At 38.5% G+C, this 25,827-nt stretch overlaps 1 protein-coding gene across 1 annotated transcript in view; it reads left to right on the top strand.

Moving 5' to 3' along the window:
* LOC121522152 (collagenase 3-like) overlaps positions 1-23,931 on the top strand; it is a 33,615-nt gene extending 9,684 nt beyond the window's left edge. Inside the window, exons 2-11 of the mRNA XM_041806277.1 lie at positions 2,007-2,033; positions 2,153-2,280; positions 5,706-5,854; positions 6,043-6,168; positions 11,524-11,724; positions 12,743-12,851; positions 12,939-13,063; positions 19,414-19,579; positions 19,712-19,815; positions 23,828-23,931. Coding sequence (XP_041662211.1) covers positions 2,007-2,033; positions 2,153-2,280; positions 5,706-5,854; positions 6,043-6,168; positions 11,524-11,724; positions 12,743-12,851; positions 12,939-13,063; positions 19,414-19,579; positions 19,712-19,815; positions 23,828-23,931 — 1,239 coding nt within the window. The remainder of the gene's footprint in view (positions 1-2,006; positions 2,034-2,152; positions 2,281-5,705; positions 5,855-6,042; positions 6,169-11,523; positions 11,725-12,742; positions 12,852-12,938; positions 13,064-19,413; positions 19,580-19,711; positions 19,816-23,827) is intronic.
* The last annotated feature ends 1,896 nt before the right edge of the window (positions 23,932-25,827 follow it).

Here is a 25,827-nt window from a genome sequence, read left to right on the forward strand (position 1 = left end):
ATTTTTGTCTACTTGTGTTGTTAAGAATATTTCAATCTTGAAATATAGTCCTGTATGGTACATTTAGAACAGATAATAAAGTGTGATTAATTTGTGAATAATCTCAAGTTAACTATGAAATTTGTGAAATTAATCGTGATTAAAAATTTTGATCCATTGACACCCCTTTTATATATATATATATATATATATATATATATATATATATATATATACACACACACACTGCCTGGCCAAAAAAAAAAACAACAACAAAAGTCCCCACCTGGATTTAACTAAGCAAATAGGTACGAGCCTCCTATTGGATAATTACTGCATGGGTGATTATCCAATAGGAACAAGTTATTTAACCCCAGCTGATGCAATGAGTAACTTCTCATTTCTTAAACAACCATGGCGAAAGACATCCTGTGGTCGTGGAAAAGATGTTAGTCTGTTTAAGAAGGGTCAAATCATTGGCATGCAAAAAAGGCTTCAGTTTGCTAGGGAGTATAAAGATTGGACTTTGGAGGAATGGAAGAAGGTCATGAGGTCTGATGAGTCCAGATTTACCCTGTTCCAGAGTGATGGGCACATCAGGGTAAGAAGAGAGGCAGGTGAAGTGATGCACCCATCATGCCTAGTGCCTACTGTACAAGCCTGTGGGGACAGTGCTGTGATCTGGGGTTGCTGCAGTTGGTCAGGTCTAGGTTCAGCAACATTATGTGCCCAAAGAATGAGGTCAGCTGACTACCTGAATATACTGAATGACCAGGTTATTCCATCAATGGATTTTTTTTCTACCCTAATGGCACGGGCATATTCCAAGACGACAATGCCAGGATTCATCAGGCTCAAATTGTGAAAGAGTGGTTCAGGGAACATGAGATATCATTTTCACACATGGATTGGCCACCACAGAGTCCAGACCTTAACCCCATTGAGAATCTTTGGGATGTGCTGGAGAAGGCTTTGTGCAGTGGTCAGACTCTCCCATCATCAATACAAGATCTTGGTGAAAAATTAATGCAACACTGGATGGAAATAAATCTTGTGACATTGCAGAAGCTTATCGAAACAATGCCACAGCGGATGCGTGCTGTAATCAAAGCTAAAGGTGGTCCAACGAAATATTAGAGTGTGTGACCTTTTTTGGTAGCAACTTTTTTTTTTTGGCCAGGCAGTGTGTGTATGTATGTATATATATATATATATATACGGTGCTTAACAAATTTATTAGACCACCCTAACCCTAACCAAAGTAAGGTTTATGCCACAGCTGCCCTAAATTAACAGCATTGGTAATTACCAAAATCATTTTTTATGTTTCTGCAATGGTTAATACACCAATATGTAGAAGCTTTTTAACCAAAATGATATTTTTAATGCTAAAATAGAATTATTATTGTTATCCATGAATTTTCACATTTGCGGATTTACAAAAAAACTGAAAAAAATAGTAAAGCACATTAATATTTCTTGATTAATATGTCAAATTATAGTTATTTACTTGAATTCCTGAAGAGAAAGAGTTTTAGTGGTTGAATGTTATGCTTGATTCATTTCTGACTTCTCAGACAAGCCCAGTGAGCCGGCTCAACATTGGGTTTAAAAAGGTTAATTCAGTTTGAAATCCCTCATTCCTATTCAAAATGGTAAAACGTGGAGAGCTCACTGACAATGAAAGAGTCCACATTAAAGCACTTCATGATGCTGGATGGTCTCTGAGACAAATATGACAGGTGGTCTAATAAATCTGTTAAGTCAGGAAATTTGTGTTTGGTACATTATTTCTTTGTTGTAACGATGCTTCTTGGTAATAAATCTTATTAAGTTGGAAAGCCTGTTTATTTTCCTTTTAATTGGTACCACATTTGTAAGGAACATTTATTTGTGGGATGAGCAGCAGAGCTGAGTATGTGGGTTGCACCCATGAAAAATTTGCCAAATCTTCTCTGTCATTGATAATGAAAACAGTCAAATTAAAAGAGCTCCAGACATTACATTTTCTCCTTTCATAATTGAAGTCCATACAGTCTTTCTATGGCCTTAAGGTACAACAACAAAGAAAAGGAATTAAGATTTTCTCCGGAAATTATTTGGCAAAATGTGTAGAATTGTTTTTTAACTTTGACTTTAAAAAAATCTCCCACTATTATGCTCTGACCTTGAGGTGACTGGTGCGTTGAACAATGAAACACTTCCGGTGATGAAGAGACCGAGGTGTGGTCTGCTAGTTGTCCGCCGATACGTATTCTATGATGGAAGACCCAAATGGGGGAAAAAGCTGATTACATACAGGTAACTGAATGTAACATAATCTGGCAACATGTGAATATTCTTTACATTTTACTAGCATAATTTGATTTTCTTTCCCTGATGCATGACCAAAAGACAATCAGAACATTTGCAGGCAGAGTAAGGATGAGCTATGGTGATAGTTTAATTAAACAACCTCCCATTAGTATACTGTATGTGCACAGTGGGAGAATCAATGTATGGACAGGGGGATGTTCCTGCAGAGAAAAATCAATGTGTCAGTACTTTTTCATGACCAGAAAATAAAATCCTTTATCTACTCCTACAAGTTCCACATGTCAGCGTTGATAAAAACACGACTGTATGTCTGACCTTTAAATGCGTTGACTCTTCTGTCCTTCTAAAGCTTACTTTACGGCCCATAATCTACCTCTGCTGCATTATAGGGTCAGTGACGAATAAGGTTTTAAAAAAGTGGAAAAATTTAAATGAGTTAGAAAATGTAAATGTAAGCTCCTTTTAACTTTAGTTGAATGTTATGTATATATTTAAAAAAGTTTTGTTTTCTTAAAATGAAATTTATGCATTTTTATTGCAATAGTTATGCAAAACTTTGGCTTCATTTGTAAATTGGTAGAATTTTTTCCTCTCATATCTTGATTATATCACATTTTATTAAAAAACAAACTGAAAACAGGTACCACTTTAATTCATAAATGTGATCTAACAAGGCAAAAGGCAAATATTAAACATAAATCTTTTTTATATTGCTTGTAATTGGGATGAAGTAAACATCTGTTGAGTATTTTAACATAAAATTGTTTGATTATGTTGAATTAAAAACCCACAAATGCAACAGGTCCACCAGACCCACCAACACTGGCTGAACAACAAAAATATGAACACCACACAAGGGTAACGCATGCAGGTTCAAGAAGTCTGTTGGCTTAGCCCGTTCTGTCCACCTGCATGCAGGGGTATTGCGTTGGATGATTCATTGTTGTTATTATTGGTCGTGGATATACCTTCTCTCAAGGCTGAGGCTCACACGTTATGAAAATGAATAAATGACTGAAGTCATCTGCTCCACTGCTGACACATTCTGCCTTCCTTGCTCACACTGCACTCTTGTAGACATTCATGTAGAACTTCTTAACTCTCCAGTCTGCTTAACACTCTGTTGGTCACCTGAAGTACAGGCACCTGATGGCACAATCCTGACAGAGGAGTCAGCTGCAATAGAAGGAACAATGGTCTGACTACTTTGAGGAGTGTACAGGGCAGATCTTCTCAGGTGTGAGCTGAAAATGGATGCAGTAATAGGTGCAGTAAGGGTGGAACCACTTGTAAACTGTGGTCCACCAACTTTTGGGGAGACTGAACAAGCTGAAGTCCGGGAAAGCAGCAGTGGGTTCCAGGCTGAGATGCTCAAGGCAGGTGTTGAACCTCCCTCCATGTTCTCATCTGCCCTGTATGGAGAAGAGGCATCATCCCTACTGACTGGAGCAGGGGCATTGTTGTTCCAGTCCTGAAGGGAAAGGATGATGTGTGAGGGTCTAACAACTGCAGGGGTAGTCTCACAGTCCCGGGTAAGGTCCTTGAACTGATTCTGCTAAACAGGACCAGCTGCTCCAACACCAGCGGCCTGAACAGTCAGGCTTAACACCGAATAAGTCTACGGTGGAACACATCCTGGCAAACGTCACTGAGCACTTTCGGGGATTCAACAAAGTTGCTTGCAGCCTATGTTGACTTCCAGAGATGCCCTCTAGAGGATTCTGGAGCTTCATGTGATCCCACATTCGCTCTTTCAGCTGATGTTTTCCTTACACTCTGGTACAGAGAACGCTGTGAAGTATGGGGGCTGCACCTCTGATGTCTTCCTAGCTGATCCTGGGGTTAGGCAAGGGCCCCTACACTCATCAGTACATGTACAGTGCCGTGAAAAAGTATTTGCCCCTTTCCAATTCCTTATTTTTTTTTTTTTTTTTTTTTTTGCATATTTATCACACTTTAATGTTTTGGATCATCTCACAGAGACAACCCAAGTAAATAAAAAGGCATTTCTAAATTATGATATTATGTATTAAAGGGGACATATTATGCAAAAATCACTTTTTCACTTTTTCAGAACAGAAGCATAGAGAATCACACAAACCCTGTGTGTAATAACAGCACGTAATTGGAACAGCTGATTCAATGAAAGCAAACAGAGCTTTTAAATTTACATTTCACCATGATGCTGTTGTTGTTTAACCTGAAACCTTCAATACTAAGTGGTTGGGAAAGGGCAGAGGATTTGAAAAAAAAACTCTGAGTGTGATTGAATGAACGTCTGTCACATTTACGGGAAAATCAGAGTAACAAAACACGTGTCGTAGCCGCCACCAAGGTGCGTGTGCGCAGCCACTGAGGAATAACGCGAAACATGGCGACTGTAGACATGTCGGTACACAACTTTTGTCATTTTTTAAAGAAATAAACTCACTGCTGTTTTTTGTTCTTCTTTAAATGGAGAAATGTCATCAAGTTCTGATAAAACTGGCGCTTTCGCTCTTATTAAATAAATAGTCTCGGCTCGAGTCCAACGCTTGCTTCCGGCGGCCATCCTGGAAAATGTGCCCGCTAGCCACGGAATATGTGCATCATCGCGACAGGACAAGGGGACGAGCATGCGCAGAATGAACGCATACATGATGGAGGAATTATTATATTATTATTATTATTATTATTATTATTATTATTATTTAATTAGGATTTAAAATCAGAATAAACCACCCACTTACTTCCTGTTTAAGTTTAATTCGGAATGGTCATTTTCATTCGGAATTAGGTGTTTACAAGGTCTTTTTAAAGAGGATTTAACTTTTATTTGGAATTAAAGCCCTCATGTAAATGTAGCCAATGTCATGCTGTCCTGTCTGTCATCTTGTTGCTCAACAAGCTAACAATGCACGCGTATCTTTGGCACAGAATGTTTACCTTCCGCTGGCACGGCGCTACGTGCCAATGTGTGTACAGGAAGCAAGAAGGACAAACAGGAAAAACAGGACAAATAATCAGTTACTTTCAGTAACGGAATTATTTTCATGAAAATGTAACTAATAACGGTATTACTTGATTACTTGAATTGTAAAACTAATGCATTACGTTACTCGTTACAACAAAACAATAGTCATAGTACTCTAACAGATTACTTTGTAATGCGTTACCCCCAACACAGCTACCACCATCCACAAAAAAGGATCCTGGTGGCTAAGAAAAGGGCTTTGTTGCAAGAATAAATCAATCTCTGATTTAATACATTTTAATTGGATTAACATGTTTCCATGTATTCCATGTATATAAAGTTCCTGTTTTACTTGGACTCACACAATAATTCTACTTTTTTTTAACTGCATGTAAGTTAATGTCCTGATAGTTGCATTTAATGATGATGATGACTGATTGTGTGGTATGATTTAAAGGATCACTAATTACACTTCAGACCTGGCCCAGGAAACAGTAGATGCAACCATTGCTCAGGCCTTCCAGCTCTACAGTGATGTCATCCCTCTGGACTTCAGGCAAATCCACTCTGGTACTGCAGACATCGAGATGTTCTTTGTAGCTAAAGGTAAGTCTGGTTTTAATCAGATATTCTGACACAGTCTTAACTCCTACTCAAAAATTAAATACGATGACATGTCACTTTACAGTTAGTCTTGTTGCCTCCTTGTTGGATTAATTTGACCTCACGGTCAAAGGCCTTTCTCTCTTTGCATGCAATCAGATGATGTATTGTTTGAATTTGATGTGCTGCAGAACACGCGGACGGTTACAACTTTGATGGGAAAGGTAGAACCATGGCTCATGCACAACGTCCAAGAAAAGCTCAGGGAGGGTTTGTACACTTTGATGAAGATGAAACCTGGACTGTTAGTGAAAAAGGTAAATAGTGTATACGCTTCATTGAAGAATCTGTTTAGTTCACTGATGTGATTCATGCATTTTCACCTACAAACTGCTGAAAGCCACAGGCTACCAACCGCTGGCATACTAATGAAAACAATGTATTGCAACCACAGTTCCTAAAAGGTTGGGGCACTTTGTAAAATGAACATTAAAAAAGAATTAAATATTTTTATTTTTATATCTCATAAATCCATATTGTATTCACAACAGAACATAAACAACATATAGATTTAGAATCTGAGACATTATACCATTTAATGAAATATATTAGCTGATTGAATTAGATAGCAGCAAAACATTTTTGAAAGGTAGGGACAGGGGAATTAAAGGCTGGAAAAGTAAGTGGTACTTAGAAAAAAAAAACATGGAGGAAAATTTTGCAGGTCATCTTACTGCTACAACTGTTGGCACATCTGTGTGTGTCTGTGTCGATTTGCATGCCAAACAGTTGCTTCATTTGTCCTTGATATGTCTCAGAAGACTTCTTGGGTGTACTGGTTCAAAACTGGTGATGTAAAAATCATTATGTACAGATTTTCTATAAAATTCCAAAATGTTTTGCTGAGTCTTTATTCAGGGACTTCTGTTGCATTCCATTTACCACAGAAGTTGGATATTGGAGCTGGGAATGACATCACACCCGAGTTGAATGCGTTCCATTTTCCACAAGCTCGTTAGGTTAATTGGCATCAAGTCAGAAACATGACTGGGGGTGCTTCTCACTTCCCTTATTATAAGGCTTGGGTCTTTGGCGTGAGTCTTTTCCTTGAGTCTTAGTTCCGCCCACCAGAGACTCATGGAGAGACCGAGGAATCGACACGGAAGACTGAAGCCATAAGACTGATGTTTAACGGTCCACGGTATGTCCTTCCCTCTGCAGCGTCACGTGAAGCGACGTCAGTTTATGATGACGGTGCGGCTGATCATCAATCAGCTGATCATCATCAATCAGCTGTCAGGAGGCAGAAACAGCTGTGTCTGCATAATTTGTATTGTATTTATTTAAAAAAATCTCTACATTTACAGTGTTTGGTCTCAGTGTGGATCAGAAAACACCTGCATGAAGAGAAACCTGCAGTAAACATCAGGAGTTTAAAAGGCTCAATAACTGATGGGCTGGCATTTTAAAAAGTGTTTGAAATAAGCATTTACAGTGGAATGTTGAGAATATATTTAATAAAATCAATATTAAAGAGTGAATCAGTATGGAGTTTAATATTTGATTTGATTTCTGATTCAACTTCAGCATCAAAATGTTAAAAGCTCATAAAATCAACAGAATCAGATATAAATCTGATCTCTTCATAATCTAAACAGAAATAACCACTAAATAGACTACTATACCACCCAGCAAATATTAGTTATAAAAGACGTTAAAAAAACGGCTCCACTCCAAAAAAATGTCTAGATTTAACTGAAAAGTGAAAGGTAAAATAATGTAATTTTCAGGTCGCAATATGGTCATATTTTAAACGACTATTTTTGGGCTAAATTTGGACTAAAACAGACGGACAAAACATGGCTCAATTTCCTACGACTATCTTTTCACTAAAGGTTATGACAGATGTAGAAATAAACGTCTAAATGATGTCAGTGTTTGGGGGGAAAGGGAAGATTTATATCTGAATCTTTAGATTTTATGAGCTTTTAACATGTTTTATGGATGAAGGTGAATCAAAACAAATCAAATATTAAAACCCATACTGATTCACTCTTTGTCATTTATTTTATTTAATATATTCTCAATATTTCACTATAAATTCTTGTTTTAAACACTTATTTTAAATCCCAGCCCATCAGTTAATGAGCTTTTTCTAAACTTCTGATGTTTATATTCTGTTTAGAGTCCGCTGAGTCCGTTTATCATCTGTAATAAACTCTGTTTCTCCTCCACTATTTTTTGCTGCTGCTGCTGTATAGTTTCACTGACATCCACTATGTAGCAGTGTCCAATCAGAGAGTGATATCCAATAAGGGGGCGTGCCTCTGAGTAAAAAGAGATCCAGGTAGCCTGCTCTCATGTGTCTTTGCTCATCGGTCTTCAAATCTCAGTCCTCGGTCTCATGGCTTGGGTCTTAGACCCGTCTAAGGGCTTTGGCACGGCCGTCAAGATGGCGGATCAGAAACTACTTCCGGTTCAAGCAAATCCATAGGCTCGAGGACCGATCTATAAGGGATTTGGGATCCGGCCTGGGTATAAAAGGAGCATTTTAGAGAGACACAGTCTATCCGAAGCATTGATGTGCAGAAATTCATGTGTCTGTTAAAGAGAACATCTGAACGTTGTAGAAAATTTTCAGAAAACAATCCTCAACATGAAGAGGAGAGGGATCATCCAGCTTGTTATCAGCACACAGTTCAAAAGCCTGCATCTCTGATGGTATGGGGTTGCATTAGTGCCTGTGGTGAGGTCAGCTTACACATCTGGAGGCACTATCAATGCTGACGAGTATTTAGAATTGTTAGAGCAACATTATCCTATCTAGACAGCATCTCTTTCAGGCAAGGCCTTGTATATTCAAGACCAGTGGTTCTAAAATGGGGGTACGTGTACCCCTGGGGGGTACGTGAAGGCACTCCAAGGGGTATGTGAGATTTTGAAATATATTCTGGCTATTTCAGAAAATATCGCCTTTCTATGCACGTCAGGAGCAACACGATGTTGCAAGTATATTATATACATTTTAAAATCACATTCGTGCTGCGAACGTCTGCAGTGTGTTTTCTCTGTCCTCTAAAAAACAGTGATATTCATTGGAGCGGAAGATAAAAGGTTTCTCCCTCCCCGTCCTTCACTCCATGCATAACTTGGCACTTTTATGCACAGCCAGGACGTCAGTCTAGTTTCACTGTTCATTAACTGTGCCAGCCAAGTCTGTAAGAGGAGGGACTGACTTTTCATTCATCCTATGTCAAATATGATTAATAAGAGTAATAAGGGCACAGCTGAGGGTCGCGGTGAGAGGAGTTAACTCACACTACGCACAGATTGGCTCACCTGTTTGTGTTCCAGAGTGGTCAGAGGAGTAATTTCAGTGAGCTGGTTGATCCGTAGCATTTATAAGTAGTATGTCTGAGGTCAGAGGAGACTGTGTTGGTAAATATTTCACTGGAATAAAGTCCCGTTAGTTTAGAAACAGCTCCAGCTGTGCGAGTAGCGCATTTGCGCTCATGTGGACATGCCGGGCTGCCTGCTGCCTGTCTCCCTCTCTACCAGGCTACATGAGGCAAAAACACAAGCACTGACTACAGACAGATATGAGGAGAGGACAAATATCAGGTGGTGTTATAGAGGAGAACAATTTTGTTCCTCTGTCTGCCTTAAAAATGGGCACCACCACCACCAAGTGCACTCATCGGAGCGAAACTTTGAAAAAATATCTGCAGCAATGTCACGCTGTGAAATGATGTAGCAGGTGTGAAAGCTTGCATTGACTCGCTACAGGTTCGAAATGTAAATATTTAGTGTGAGTAATTGCGAAAAAAATGTGTATAGAGTGTAAGGACTTAAGTTAATGAAGCGGAGTTTATATTTTGTAAATTAATTAAATTTAGTGACCCTAAAACCTCCTGAGTCTCCCCCATGGCAGAATGGTTTGACCCACACTGGCACATGCCTGTCAGTCACTGTATTCACGTCACTCCATTCATAAAAAGCTTCATGATTTATTTTTGTGAGGAAATGCTGACTAGTTCATGATTTCAGTTTGAGAAGAGATCTTTATTATGATCCCAAAAAGGGGCACTAAGCTGTCGTTTTATAATTAGTTAATTATTTACAGGTTTTTAGTTCTTTCTAGCTCTATGTTTTTATTTCCAAATTGTTCCAGAGAGACCACTGCAGCCGAGCAGAGTTTTGCACACTCTGGGTTTAAATGGTTTTATGTCTTCCACTCACTGTTTTCAACACCTTAATTTGAATTCCATTACATTTAGTGATGAGAAAATGTGCCATGAATTTAGTCAAGCATTTCTAACATTTAAAATGTTTGAAAAAATATTTGTAACTTATACTTGTTTATCAGTTACAAAGTTTGATAAATCAGACAGTTGTCACAGCGCTATTTAATATGTTTCTTTTTGGCCAAAAGTTTTGAGCTGTTTAGGGAGTACTTGGCTGAAAAAATACTTCACAGGGGGTAAATGACCGATAAAAGATTGAGAACCACTGTTCAAGACAATACTTAGGGAACGTAATATGCAAAAAAACACTTTTTCAGGCTTTTCTAACACAAATATGTCCCCCTTGCCTGTCCACAATCCCCTCAAGTACCAGAAAAATCCATTCCCTCCCCCCCTCTCTTTCTCCACCTTTCAGAAAATGTGCTAAAACAAGCTATTCTCAGATTGTAGATCTAGTGACCTCACCAGGGGCTTAAGCACCCACCCCCAAGTTTGGTTGGCCCTCCCCAACTTGGAGGAAAGTTCCACCCTCCTCTACTGATCTTCCTCTCAGTTACAAGCTGAGATGCTGGATAGCTCAGTGGGTTACCCTGCTGACTACGGTCTGGGAGATTGATGGTTTTAATCCCAGTCAAGTCCTAAACTTTGGATAGAAGTGTCTGTAACATCAGGAGTGCTGCATCCATTTTCTGAAAGGGGTGGGGTCAGACAGCTAATTACCATTTAAAGCCACAGAAACGGCTCATTTTGAGAAGGGCTGACACAGAGGGGTTTGTAGACATGAAAAAATCCTATACTGGAGTGTTTTTTCAGCAACAAACTTCACAGGCAAGTTTTGGGGACATCTGAGAACAATATAAACTTGTCTTTAAATGGTAAAATATGTCCCCTTTAACCACATTCAACACAACAACATGGCTTCACAGTAGAAGAGTCCAGGTGCTGAACTGGCCTGCCTGCAGTCCTGACCTTTCACCAACAGCAAACATCATTAAACAAAAGATCAAGCAAAGACGACCCAGGACTGTTGAGCAGATAGAATTCTAGATCGGACAAAAATGTCACAACATTCTTCTCCCAGAACTCCAGCAACTGTTCTCCTCTCTTCCCAGGAGTTTACATACTGTTGTTAAAGGAAGAGGGGATGCTACACAATGTTGACTATGACCTTGTCCTTACTTTTTAAGATGTGATGCTGCCATCAAATTCAAAATGAGCTAATATTTTTCATCAAATGGTAATATGTCCAAAATTTTAAACATCTATTATGTGGTTTATGTTTTATTTTAATAAAACAGGGTTTTTGAGATTTGCAAATAATAGCCTTTTGTTTCATTAAGGTTTTATATAGTGCCCCAACTTTTTTGGAAGAGTGGTTGTTTTCTGGACTAAATATGTGACTGTTTTTGTGGTCATTACTGTGTTAAGAAGCAAATCTGCTGCTGGTGGCCGCCCATGAGATTGGGCATTCCCTGGGCCTGGATCACACCCAGGACAACAGCACACTAATGTACGAGGAATATAATTACTTCGACACAAAAGGATACAAGCTGCCAGATAATGAAAGACGTGGGGTTCAAGCCCTCTACGGTAAGAAAACATCAATACAACAATTCATTTTAATACTGGGTTTAAAAGTAAGACGGTTATAGTGAGTTTAAGGCAAATGATCTGAAGACATTTCTATGAAATATACAGTGCTTAACAAATTTATTAAACCACCTGTCGTATTTGTCTCAGAGACCATCCAGCATCATGAAGTGCTTTAATGCGGATGCTTTCATTTTCACTGAGCTCTCCACGTTTTACCATTTTGAACAGGAATGAGGAATTTCAAACTGAATTCACCTTTTTATATCCAAATTTGAGCCAGCTCACTGGGCTTCACTGAGAAGTCAGAAATGAATCAAGCATAACATTCAACCACTAAAATTCATTTTTCTCTTCAGGAATGCAAGTAAATAACTATCATTTGACATATTAATCAAGAAATATTAATGTGCTTTACTATTTTTCTTTTTTTTTTTTGTAAATCAGTTAATTTAAAAAATAAATGGATAACAATAATGATTATATTTTAGCATTAAAAATATCATTTGGGTTAAAGAGCTCCTACATATTGGTGTATTAACCATTGCAGAAACATAAAAAATGATTTTGGTAATTACCAATGCTGTAAATTTAGGGCAACTGTGGCATAAACCTTACTTTGTTTACGGTTAGGGTGGTCTAATAAATTTGTTAAGCACTGTATATAACTGTCAAATATCTAATTAGCTTTCTAATTATAATATTGAATAATGTTTGCTGTGACATTGAAATGGTTGGGTCAGAATTTGGACATTAACAATATGGAAGTGTACCCAACCACCAACAACCATGGCAGATTCAAAGTCCCCTAAAACACCTTTCTTGATGTTTCTCAGCCTGAGCATCAGCAGGTCACCTTGTTCACGTCTACCTGCCAAAATTCTTTAGGTCTAGAAATACGATTGGTTAAAAAGATATTTGTGTAAATGAACAGTTGAACAGTGAGGTATACCCAGTGAAGTGTTCAGCAAGTCTATTTATAGAGATTTATGTTTGGTTTTGATGACTAACAGCCATATTTTCATCACTTTTGTGGTTTTACAAATCTTTCTCTCAGGCTCCCGTCAGCCAGTGGAGCCTAGCCCTGAAGATGAGCAGTGCAATCGCACTCTTGTGTTTGACGCAGCTACCTCCTTTCGTGGAGACCTCGTCTTCTTCAAAAATGGGTACTTTTTGAATATTTGTTCTTCTCTTACTTTTATAAAGAATATCATCATGCATCTTCTCATACTTCAGTGTTTAATCCAAACCAGGTACTATTGGAGAAAGTGTTCAAAAGACATCTATTTCACCAATGTGAACACAAAATGGTCAGAAATCTACATTGTTGACGCTGCATATGAGGTTCCTCACAAAAATGTGGTGTATCTTTTTGAAGGTAATGCTCTATTATTTTGATGTTTCATATATTTAATTAACCATTTGTCAAGTTCTGCCTTCCTTGGATACTCTAAGTTAGACAAAAGCTCAGTCCCAATACACCCCTTGTCCCTACCACTTAGCTTTACCCCTACATCTTGCGTGTTCACATACAGTGCTAAACAAATTTATTAGACCACCCTAACCAAAGTAAGGTTTATGCCACAGCTGCCCTAAATTAACAGCACTGGTAATTACCAGGGGCGATTCTACGATCAGAGGTTTAGGGGTGCTGAGCTGCCCAGCTAGGCAAGATAAATTTAACTGTTTCGTACATTTTAATGTAATTTAATTCTCACATTTGTGAAAGAAAAGCATAACACTTTTTGGGAAAGTCTGTGACTAAACCATCAAATCTGATAACGGTTGTTTAAAAGTTGAGCCACAGCAAAAGAGGAATGGATTGGAATCATAAAATAAACATATCGTTACCCTACTTTCAGGGGGAAGACAACTCATTTTGATACAGCAGCTCCTTAACATACACATTAACAGTATGCGTGTTTCTGGAGTAAAGCAGCCCACTATAGTGAGTACCAAAAATACCAAAAACTGACCTTAGCCTACTCTTTCCCTGGTCTGCTCTCTCATCTCCCAGAGTCTCTCCCTGTTCTTGTCCTCCTTGTATAGTGAAATTAATCAAACAGTAAAGCATATAGTCAATTAGGAAAATGTAATGAAGATGTCCTGTTTAGAATGAAGTCCACTGATAAATGTTAAGTGTCCATGTGCTTGGGGAAAGCATTAAATGTGGGGAGAACACATAACTCCCATGACATCTATGTAAGATTAAATTGTGAATGGAATGTTTTTCTTTGTCAGCTTAAAAGTTGCTGTTTTGCGTGATGCCACTATTCTCTGTTTGTTTTCTTAGTTTGTTCTTCCTGATCTTGCACTCTCTCCTCTCCTTCCCCTTTTTCATCTCTCCTTCTTTGGACTGACAATCATACACAAATAGACTGTACACAGTTACATTAAAAACTACATAAATATGAAAAAATACTAATAAGAATACTAATATATAAAGTCCTCTCTCTGCTCCTCTCTCTCTCTCTTTATACTGTCAACCAAAAGGCAAATAACCAAACAATGCATTTTATATCTAATAAGAGATATAAACTGAAACTTGTTTCAAAAAACAATCTTATATCCATGATTAGACTGTCTATCTGTACACACACGTACACACGCACACACACAATAGGAGTTATAATGTTTATGGGCATCCAGTCAGTTAGCTAGTCAGTAGCACCTTGGCTTAATATTAACACATGCACATGACACAACAGCTAGCTTCTCTCATTCTAATTCAAACAGAGGACAGTGGTACAGTCTGACCACCTGTAACGTTTCCTAGCTAGAAAAAACGTTAGCTAACTCCTACCTAACAACATCAACAGTGAACTACGATTAAATGCATCAAAAATGAGGACTGGTAATGATTATATTGTGTTGGTACTGAGTGGCAGAGGTTAAGAAATGTGCCACATATGCTGGTTTAAGCCAGGTACTTTCACCATAACTGCATACCACTGGGAGGCAGCGCATTGTGCAGACAGAGCGCTCTGAGCGTGAGTTGAGGAGAGGTGGGAGGGATGGCGTGGATCAAACCATTTTTGAGGCAAGGGGGGGGCTGCTGTATTTTTGTTGTTTAACTATTATGTTTCAATCAAGTACTGTATGGTTTATCTATTGTTCTTGCTTGTTAAAAAAAAAGGACATAGTAAATAATAATAATAATAAAAATCACTCAAAGTTTAGGGGTGCTGGTATTCAATTTAGGGGTGCTTCAGCACCCCCAAAAATGGGCTAGAAACGCCTACAGTAATTACTAAATCATTTTTTATGTTTCTGCAATGGTTAATACACTAATATGTAGAAGCTCTTTAACCCAAATGATATTTTTAATGCTAAAATAGAATTATCATTGTTATCCATGAATTTTTTCAAATTTACTGATTTATAAAAAAAAAACTGAAAAAATAGTAAAGCACAATAATATTTCTTGATTGATATGTCAAATGATAGTTATTTACTTGCATTCTTGAAGAGAAAAATGAGTTTTAGTGGTTGAATGTTATGCTTGATTCATTTCTGACTCCTCAGAGAAGCCCAGTGAGCTGCCTCAAATTTGGGTGAATTCAGTTTGAAATCCCTCATTCCTGTTCAAAATGGTCAAACGTGGAGAGCTCAGTGAAAATGAAAGAGTCCACATTAAAGCAGGTCATGATGCTGGATGGTCTTCGAGACAAATATAACAGGTGGTCTAATAAACTTGTTAAGCACTGTATATGGGGGCGGTGTCCTGATTCTTGTTGTAATGAAGGTTTAGGATGAAGTGCATACTTAGTCCTTCAATCTTAGATTTCTAAACTGTGTGTTCTTGGGAAATTTTCCAGCAAGATGGCTGGTCAAGTATCGTAGAAGTGTAAAAAAATGTCAGTAGTTTTCTTTGCAGGTATGAGTTGAAGATTTTGGCATTGAATCAATTCAGTATGGTCCTTTTATTTTTAACAAACACTTTTAAAAATGCCTGTGGTAAAAAAAAAAAGAAAAACTCTGATAACATCATATCTGTTGATGTAGATGCTATTAAAGACTACCAATCTTTGTTATGATGCAGCAGAAATGCTAATATTTGTTCTATGCTGAAGGGAAATACATATCAAATCAAACCAAATCATCTTTATTCATATAGCACCTTACACACAACACAGTTGATCCAAAGTGCTTTACAGAAAACAGCATTAAAAGAATAAAAAGAAACAGAAGAAAATGAGTCAAATTTAAAAGCAATAAAAAGTAACAACTGCTCATAATAGTAATTATTATAACAAGAACAATTCTGATCACAATACTAAACAATATTAGGAGAAAAAGGGGGAGGGGTTCAAAGTTTTGGGGCACAGATAGAAAATGCCCTGTTTCCATAACTTTTTGCCTTAGTTCTCTGGATGGACAGGAGGTGTTTGTTGGATGACCTTAGTTGTCTGACGGTGTGGTATGGAGACAGGAGATCAGTGATGTGTGTTTTGGGGGGGCAATCCATTTAGTGCTTTAAAGACAAACAGAAGGATTTTGAAATTGATTCTGTAGGTGACAGGTAGCCAGTGCAGTGAAGAAAGAATGGGTGTAATGTGGGCTGTCTTTTTGACCTTGTGAGGATTCTTGCTGCTGCGTTTTGGACGAGTTGAAGCCGGGATAGACAGGAGTGTGTGATACCAAAATATAGTGAATTACAGTAATCAAGACCGGATGAAATGAGTGCATGGATTATCTTTTCTAAGTCTGAGGTGCAGAGAATTGGTCTGAGTTCGGAGATAATACGGAGCTGCATGAAACTAACCTTGACTACACGAGTGATTTGTTTGTCGAATTTTAAACCTGAATCAAATATAACACCAAGGTTTTTTGCATGTGGTTTTACAGAGAGGGATAGTGGACCAAGATGAGATACTGTCAATGAGATGCTGTGGACCAAATATGATTATCTCAGTTTTTTTCCTGTTTAGTTGAAGGAAGTTGGTTGCCATCCAGGTTTTAACATCATGGAGACAGTTATTGAGGTCGTGTAATTTGTTGTGGTCAAGCGGAAGGTAGATCTGGGTATCATCTGTGTAAAGATGAAAAGAGATATTATGTTTTTGAATAATCTCACCTAACTGGAGCATGTAGATGGAGAAGAGAATTGGGCCAGGTATGGAACCTTGAGGGACGCCACAGGATAAAGGGACAGAGGAGGAGGACTAGTTATTAATTGAGATGCTTTTTTGGATAGATATGATGAAAACCAGTTGAAAGCAGAGCCAGGTGTGACCTGTTTAAGTGGGTGGAATGATCAACTGTGTTGAAAGCTGCAGTTAGATCAAGGAGCAGAAGGATAGAGCAGTTTCCTGAGTCTGAAGCTAGAAGGAGGTCATTTGTTATTTTCAATAAAGTGGTTTCAGTACTACGGAGGGCTCTGAAACCGGCCTGGAATTTTTGAAAAAAATTCAGTTTTGAGTAAGATGGGACAGCAGTTGGTTTAAGACAGCTTTTCCTAGGATTTTAAAGAGAAAGGAGAGATTGGATATCGGTCTATAATTATTAAAGAATAAAGCACAGCAGTGAGTTGTTTTCTTTTTAAAAATGCCAAAAGTCTGTACTGACATGTCTCCAGTCATCATGGTTCACACTATTCAGTGCTGTATAAAGTTTACTCCTTCTGTAGGGGCGCAGCTTGGTAGCAGCTACGTCATGAGTTTTGTTGTTTGGTTGGCCCGTAAAGATGTGACAGAATGTTCATCCAGTCACCCTCTGAGTTTTTTTTTCAAAGGCTCTGCCCTTTCCCAAATGCTGTCTATGAGTGGTTTTCCAGATGGATGTGTGAAACATCCATCTGGCATGCCAGGTGAACAAGCCATCAGTTACAACTGAAAACCGCCTCTCAGTTGGGTGTCACACACACAACTTGTGCAACACTTCTACCGCGCATGATCTGCAAATATGTACTCAGATCCTTAAACGTGAGGAGTGGGTTTATCACCCTCAGCGCAGGCTCCCAGGAAAGGCTGCTTTCCTCATAGCATAGGCATCACACAGTAGGCAGCAGTTTAGACCTAATAAAGGCTTCATATAACATCAGCGTGAAAGCAGAAATATTATTGTATTATCGTTATTATTTTCATTGAAAGAGTGAAGAAAATAATGACTTCCTTTTCTCCAAAATTGTATCAGCAGTTTTTGAATTGACAGAAATCACCAATATAACACTTTATGAGCCGGGTGATGTTAGCAATAATATTGTTAGAGTGGTCTGTAACATTTATATTTATAACAGATGAAGGGAAAGAGAGCCGTCCTTGAACAGATACGCTAAAAGGCACTGAATAATGCTAATACATTTAAATAACATTAAGACACCTGAAGTTATGAGTAGATGGGATGGCTAAATGGCACTGACATGACCTCAGGATCAGGCAGTACAGGGTTTGATTCCTGCAGTGTCTGGAAAATTTATTTATCTATTCATTTATATTTAATTAATTAATTACTATTATTGTTATTATTATTATTATTTTGCTGGTGGCTCTTATGCACTGCTCAGAAATGTAATCACTCAGGCCAGGAAATATGTAGGACTTGAACATTTGCTTTAATGTGTGATCAGAAAGTGCTGACCTAACTAAATATTTCAGTCCATGACAGTTTGCATTAAATAGTCATTTAAATATTTTGATTATTTGCGCTGACATCACACCAATGGTTCTGTCAGCTGTCCTTACATAGAAAAACACTCTGCAGTCCCATGAGTATAAGAATCCCAACATAAAAATGTCATTGATAGTTTAAGTTCTGCTGTGGACTACCAGAGAGAACATGAAAATTAGAGACCTCAGAGTCACCTTGCTCTGCCAGATGTGCTGATCCTGGACCTGGAGCACAAACGCTGACAGTGTCATGCCTCTTTGTCCCCAGTCTACAGCAGGGAGGGATCCACTATTTAATTGATCTGGTTAAACTACTTTATATTAAGTTGAACTTCGAGGTCTGGTCGGTGCATCACTAGACAAACGACTCTGATGAAGACACAGTGCATGTCAAAACGTTAGTCCTCTGCACCTGATTAGAATGCATTAAGAGATTTGTGTGTTCCAGTTTCTTCCTTGGCTTTGCCTATGAGTTAAATCCATTGAAACACCTTATGTTTTTGCAAAGGAACTGAACGATGAATACCCTGAATACTGTAATATTTCAGTTTTTCATTTTTTTATAATTTTTTATAAATTTGCAAAAACAACATAATTCTGTTTCTACTGCCATGATGAGGCAGTGAGTCTAGATTAATGAGAACAGAAGGGATTTTTTTTTTTTACTTTAGTATCAGGCTGTAACATAAGAAAATTGAAAAAAGGGAATGGGTTCTGAATCCTCTGAATGCACTGTATATGACTCATCACTAAATTCTGCTTGTCATCACCATTGTAGTGTGGCAGCAAAATTTCTTGGCACAGATAAACACAAAAATGCTTTAATAGCTCAGTCTTGTTATAATACAGCTGTCTTCTGAAAATAATTAATTAGAGTAAAGCTGCAACGACTTGGTCCAGACTGCTGCAACCATTGCCAGCGAAGTTCTTAAATCAGCTCAAATCGGTCTGAACAGGGCTTAACAAGGAGTTGCCCTGCAATAGTTGTGATGAGAAGGGGCTCTCTGATTGGTGTATCAGCAGATCAATCAGAGAGCCAACATTGGGTCAATTCAATAATTACTTTGACGCGCTGCAGAATCACTTTGCGATTTAATAACCTTCAACTCTTCCTCTAAAGGTGCTCAGTACTGGGGAATAAAAGCTGATTCAGAGACAGTAATGTCAGGATATCCACAGCCTCTTACCAACCTCGGCCTCCCACCTTCAGTCACTCACGTGGATGCAGCTGTTTATGAGTCAACAACTAAAAAGACATTCATATTTTCTGGTAGCCAGTATTGGAGGTGAGTGTTTGCAATGGCCATGATCTTTCATGATTGTTAACATGTAATGCAAAAAAAAGGGCACAAATATATTGTTTGGTACTGTTACACACCTTGACAGCATTGTTCACAGTGCATTTTTCTGTCTTGCAGATATGATGATGGAAGTAATGAAATGGACCCTGAATACCCACGAGACATTAAAAAAGACTTTCCTGGCATAGGCTCCAAAGTAGATGCTGCCTTTGAGAATCGTGGTGAGATATGACATTGACTTTGGACATTCAGCCCATTTCATTGAAGTCAGAGCTGCTCTTTGGCAGAGTGAAAGAAAATGAGTCAAGCTTTAATACAACTACCACCACTGATTCAAAGATAGCGATGAAGGTGAAGAACTTAACAGCTGAAGGTGCTTTCACATTTAGGACACAACTTGTCTCAGGGTACACTTGATCCCAAAGTCTGACTCATTTGAACAATGTGAACATAAGTAAGACCTGAGCTGAAGGGAGGTGGACTCGAGCCTGATTCGTGAGTACTCAAGCTTCTCTGTGGGAGAAGCGGACGCAACCCTGGTCGGTCATATATGAGTGATAGTACCTGAGGTCATGGAGGGTTTTTGTTCTTCAACTTCACACCCATGTGCCTTTCGTGCCCCTGAAATGCCTTGGCTGTAGGCTATGCACATTGACTTACCTGCCAAGCCCCTTTCCCCCACTTGAATGAGAATGCACCGTGCATGCCACCCCTGTCTGTGGCCCACCTCCACCAGATTTTCCCCCCTGTCCATACCCTCCTCCACACACTCTTTCCAGGGTGCTGTGACCTCCAGCAAAGCCACTTGTTTTCATGTTTCAGACAAAAGCATAATATCTGGTCTGAGTGTGGACTCTGTGATGTTCCCTAGGAATCTAAGTTGTTTTCCTAGATGCACATTCATCTGCCAGTCAGATGCTGTTACCAAGAGGCCTCTCTGGCTAGTTGTTCTCCTGCACTTATGAAAGTGATTCATGCTGGTTTGGAGATGTTTCCCTTGGTTGATGATGGTGCAGATGGACTCAGCAGCTACCTTCAGCACCTGGTTGTAGCAGTGCTTTAGGACAGCTGCTGAAGATGTGCTCCAGTGTTCCTCTCTCCTCGTACAAGGACCATGATGGTGCTAATGCCTTACCCCAAAAGAATAAGTTTGAAGGGCTGGGCAGAATATCATATACAGACTAGATATGTGCAAAATATCAGCACACCGTCTGCCTTATGCAGTTTAACTGTAATGGTCACTTTATTCCTGGTCTGTCTTAAGCTAAGGTTATGCAGCAACCTACTGTATTGTTATATTTTGGTCTTTGTATTTTATCATCCTGTCTATGTTGTCTGGTATCTTGTAGTTGTCTGGTTTTTATGTAGATTTTCAATGGACTCTTTGTTGTATATACCATCAACCTGGTCTGGGACTACAGACAGAAATTATCTAGAGATGCATGATATCATTGGCAGTATTTCCGTATTGGCCAAAAACAGCTTAAAAAGTTAATTATTGGTATCGGCCAATAATAAAATTTACGCTGATCTGTATGGTTGATAAAGTGACATCATAATTCAGCGCACAACAAACTCAACATGTCGACTGTGTGTGTGATGTTTGAGGGATGGGAACAAGACAGCAAAGTAGCTGTTTGCATTGCTTGTAAAGTGTATGTGATGCGTGGAGGAGCTTGGCAACATACCTTTACCGCCGCCAGTTTAATTCTACATCTTAAAAACTGTCACCCTGATGGCTACAAGGACTTTCTTCAGATAAAGAATGACAAAACTTTGTGCCAGGGAAAACTTGTCAACAGCCTCTAGTTAAAGGGATAATTCAACATTTTGGCAAATTCACCCATAGCCATAATTCCTATAGTCTTAGTAATAGGTTCATTTCCTTTAGTTGTTGGTGCAAGCTGTTTCTAGATCTGGGGGGACCGATATACCAGCTGCACAGCTAACGCTATGTTAGCAGACAGTATTTTTTGCTTTCCCTCATCAAACTTATCAAATACACAGTCCAACAACTCCAAAACACTTTTGTGGACAAGTTGTGACCTGCACATTCACCACGCTTTGAAATAATAACATATAGTTATGTAACATTACGACACATGAAGGAAACACTCTGAACTATTTCTTGAGTAAACCACTGGGCGGAGTGACACAGTGCAGCAGCCATGTCTTGAGTGTAGTTCCAGCTTTGCATTTAACTTTAAAACATCTCTGTCTCGTAATGTTCCGTGATTATTTCATAGCGTGGTGAATTTGCAGGCCTTTGGTGTCCTGATTTAGGGTGTATCCATACCTGTGGCTCGTTTGCTTTGTTCCGATTCAGGGGCATAACTGATACGTTTGTTTCAGTTGTCACTTGGTTCGTTTCTATTCACATGGCAAAAGTCTCTTGCGGTCCAAAGTTGTAAACAAATGCCACGTGCGCTCCAATTCGTCTCTCATTGGTCAGAAATCTTACTCGGAAGGCGGGGGAGTTTCCTTATCTTCATTCATTCATTCAGGTTCTTAACCGCTTTCCACAGGGAAAACAACAGCCATGGAGCATCAGCAGCGTGCATGGCTAGTTTTTTTTAAAGCGTTCATCTGGCTAATGTACCAGTGTTCGCTAATGTGCTGATGCACTTGTTAAAACGAAGATGTGCTTTCTCACAGAGCCACGACTGATTTCGCTCATTGTTTCAGAACAACTGCCCCAAACCAGCCAGGTGTGAATACACCCTTAGTAACAGCTGTCAATCAGCCTTCCAGGTGTTGGTTAGTTACCCTGACTGATGAAGTATTCTTCAGAGTGCGGTCAGATGTTTTCCCAAAGCTCTTAATGGGGCTCTCTGCGACTGATTGCATGTGAGACCTCTGATAAAGAAGTGAAACAGGCAAGTCACCTTCCCTCCCTTCAGTACTTTGATTTTCCCACTTAAAGCACATCCGGGCCCAGGTGATTAACCTCTCCAAACCCTGGAGAATCCATCTGGTTACTTGAACTGACCCTGCTGTGAAGTCCTCCATAAAAGCTCTGATGGGGGGCTGCTGGACACCTGATTTGGTTTTTGGCCCTTTGAACTCAACCTCGACCTGCATGTTTGTCACCAAGGAAAGAAGGGTCACTGAGATGGTGCAACCTGTAGAAATCACTTAAGAAATCCCTTAAATAGAACCTGTCTGACAAAGTGACGTAGGCTGAAACATCTCAAAAAGCAGCACATTATGGTGCCATCTGAAGAAGTCGAGAACAAATTAGAAGCACAGTTATTGACATTTTATTAGTCTCAAAAGGGTTACAAATCACTTTGGGACTCAAGTGAACCACAGTGAGAGCCATTATCCATATAGGGAGAAAACTTGGGACACTGGTGAACCTTCCCAGGAGTGACTGGCCTACCAGAACTACTCCAAGGGTGCATCAGTGACTCAGAAAATGGCAACCATGGAACAGTTCCAAGACGAAAACCACTGCTGACCAAAAATAACTAAAAGGCTCGTCTCACATGGAAAATAATTTGTGGACTGAAGAGATAAAAGTTGAACATTTTGGAAGCTGTGCGTCCAATTCATTTGGAGTAAAACTAACCGTCATTTCATAAAAAGAACACCAACAGTTAAATAAGGTGGTGGTATTGTGATAGTCTGCTGCTGCTTTGCTGCTTCAGGACATGGTTGCGTTATTCCTCGGTAGCTGCGCAAGCGCACATTGGTAGTGGCTACGTCACGTTTTGTTGCGCTGATTGGCCCATAAAAATGTGACAGAGTGTTCATCCAGTCACCCTCCGAGCTTTTTCCAAAGCCTCTGTCCTTTCCCAAATGATTTAGTATTGAAGATTTTTGGTGTGCCTGGTTAGTTGTTGCCACCAAGGGTGGCACAAGCAGTTATTAGGTTTAAGGCCTTGGTTCTCAACTGGTGGGTTAGAACCTAAAAATGGGTCTTGAAGTCATTTCCAATGGGTTATGGACTTATTTCTGGAATAAAATGTATCAAAACTCCACAATATGCTTTTATTTTGAAGGACAAGTCTCCCATCTCTATGTTTCATCATATGTTCTGGTAAACCTGTTAAAATTGAAAAATGCAATTACTCTTTCACATAGGGTCAGGTAGGTTTGGATGGCTTTCTTCCCTTAATAAATGTAATTACTACTTAAAAACTACATTTTGTATTTACTTGGGTTATCTTTGTCTAATATATTTACTGTGACAAATGTGCAAAATTAATACCTTAATTTTCTCTCACACAGGAAATCTGTTTTTGTCAAACGGCCCCAGACAGAGCGAGTACAACACGGCCTGCAGGAAAGTGATTCGAGTACTGCTCAACTACGGCTGGCTCGAGTGTTATTGAGCAAAAGAAAATGCATTGGCACATCTGATTTGTCAATGATTTTAGCAAGAAAACCATCAAAAATTAAAGTTTATGTTGCATTATTCTGATAACAATTCTTTGAAATGCTAAATCTGCTTAAGTGTTTACAAAAATCAGAATGTAATAATCATTCATACAATATAAATCATTTTAACTAATCTGAGACTGACTTTACTGATAACTGCAAATAGTATTGATTAATTTAATTATTAATTATTAATAATTATTCTATCTATTCAAAGGTATTTACCTAATAATGATGTTAAATAACACTTTTGAAGGATTAAAGTTATAGTTATGATTATTTGTTAAAACTGTTATGCAAGAACTTTCAAGAAATAACACTGATTCTCTTTAATACGGAACATTTGAAAATATTCTGCATGATTACCTTAGTAGACACAATAAACATTGCAAAGAGTTTATCCTTTATGTTGGGTTGTGACGTCTTTTGAATTCTGTACACTTTGTATCATAGAGCTTTTTTTGACTCAGTTTTAACCACATAAAAAAGACCTGAACACGGTGTGTGTGTGTGTGTGTGTGTGTGTGTGTGTATACATATATAAATATATTATGGGTGTAATGGTACAGAAAATTTTCGGTTCGGTACGTACCTCGGTTTTAAAGTCAGGGTTCGGTACGTTTTTGGTACAGTGATGGAGCGGATAAATAAAATTTAAGTTTAATTTTTTTATTAAATTGTATTAAAATAAATTGGCTGAATAAATTACATTTAAATTATAAATAATGCTGCGACCTCCCTCCAAAAGATCTTCAATGATTAAAAATATTAATAAATAAATTTTTGAATAAATAGGTTATTTTCATTGATATATTGACATATTTTTATCCATTCTTTAAACACTAAAATTTTCCAGCTAACTTGAATGCATCATCACACAACCGCAAGTTAGCTTAAGTATGGAAATTAGCATCTTTTTTTGCCTGTTTCAAAACGGACTACAGCACTGGCCTACTTTTTTAACCAATGGGACCTACTACAAAGTTTGGAAGAACTTTTCACAGCCCACCTTTGAGGATAAAGAGGTTAAAGCCATGTGAAATCTGAGGATAACTTTACCTGTGACACAGCTGCAGAGTCCTTCTCTCAGTCCTCTGAGGCTGATAGTTGAAGGTAAAGTTAATATGATTCACAGAGCCAGAGCATCATTGCTATACGGGTGATTTAAATGAAGCTGACGGCACTTCTAACTCCACATGTGCCATCACTCTTCTTCGTTTGTTTTTGTAACTGCTCCTTCTTCTGTAATGACGGTTGCTGGCAGCTTTTAGGCTCATTGCTGCCACCTGGATTGAAGTGACAACTCAACAGTTTTTTAATACTCAGACGTATATGTCGTATTACTCTGTGTACCGAACCATGACAGTACATGACGAATACAAATACTGTTACACCCCTAATATATATATATATATATATATATATATATATATATATATATATATATATATATATATATATATACAGGGTTTCTGCTACATGTAATTGATCGTGGCGCACTGCCACACCAAAAAAAAAAGTCGCCATGCCTTCAGAATTATAATCTTTTTTTATCAGATGTTACAAATGTAAATTATACTGTATGAATTTCGCTTAGTTTAGTACTTACCTGATTATAATCCGATGATTAGCGGAAAACTAGAGTAGTTATATTCATCAACAACCATGTTTCATGATGGAGATTAGACACTAGCGATCTAAGAATATCTTGTCGTTAAAACTCTGACGGAGTTTTGGAGTTTGGAGTTTTCTTCTGCTGTTTTGTGTTGTTCCAATGCACATAAAGGTAATAAACATGTGTATACCAAAAAACATTTGTAATTGCAACAATCTCTGGAGAAATTGTGTAT

This window comes from Cheilinus undulatus, linkage group 2, assembly GCF_018320785.1.
Source record: "Cheilinus undulatus linkage group 2, ASM1832078v1, whole genome shotgun sequence".
NCBI lineage: Eukaryota > Metazoa > Chordata > Actinopteri > Labriformes > Labridae > Cheilinus > Cheilinus undulatus.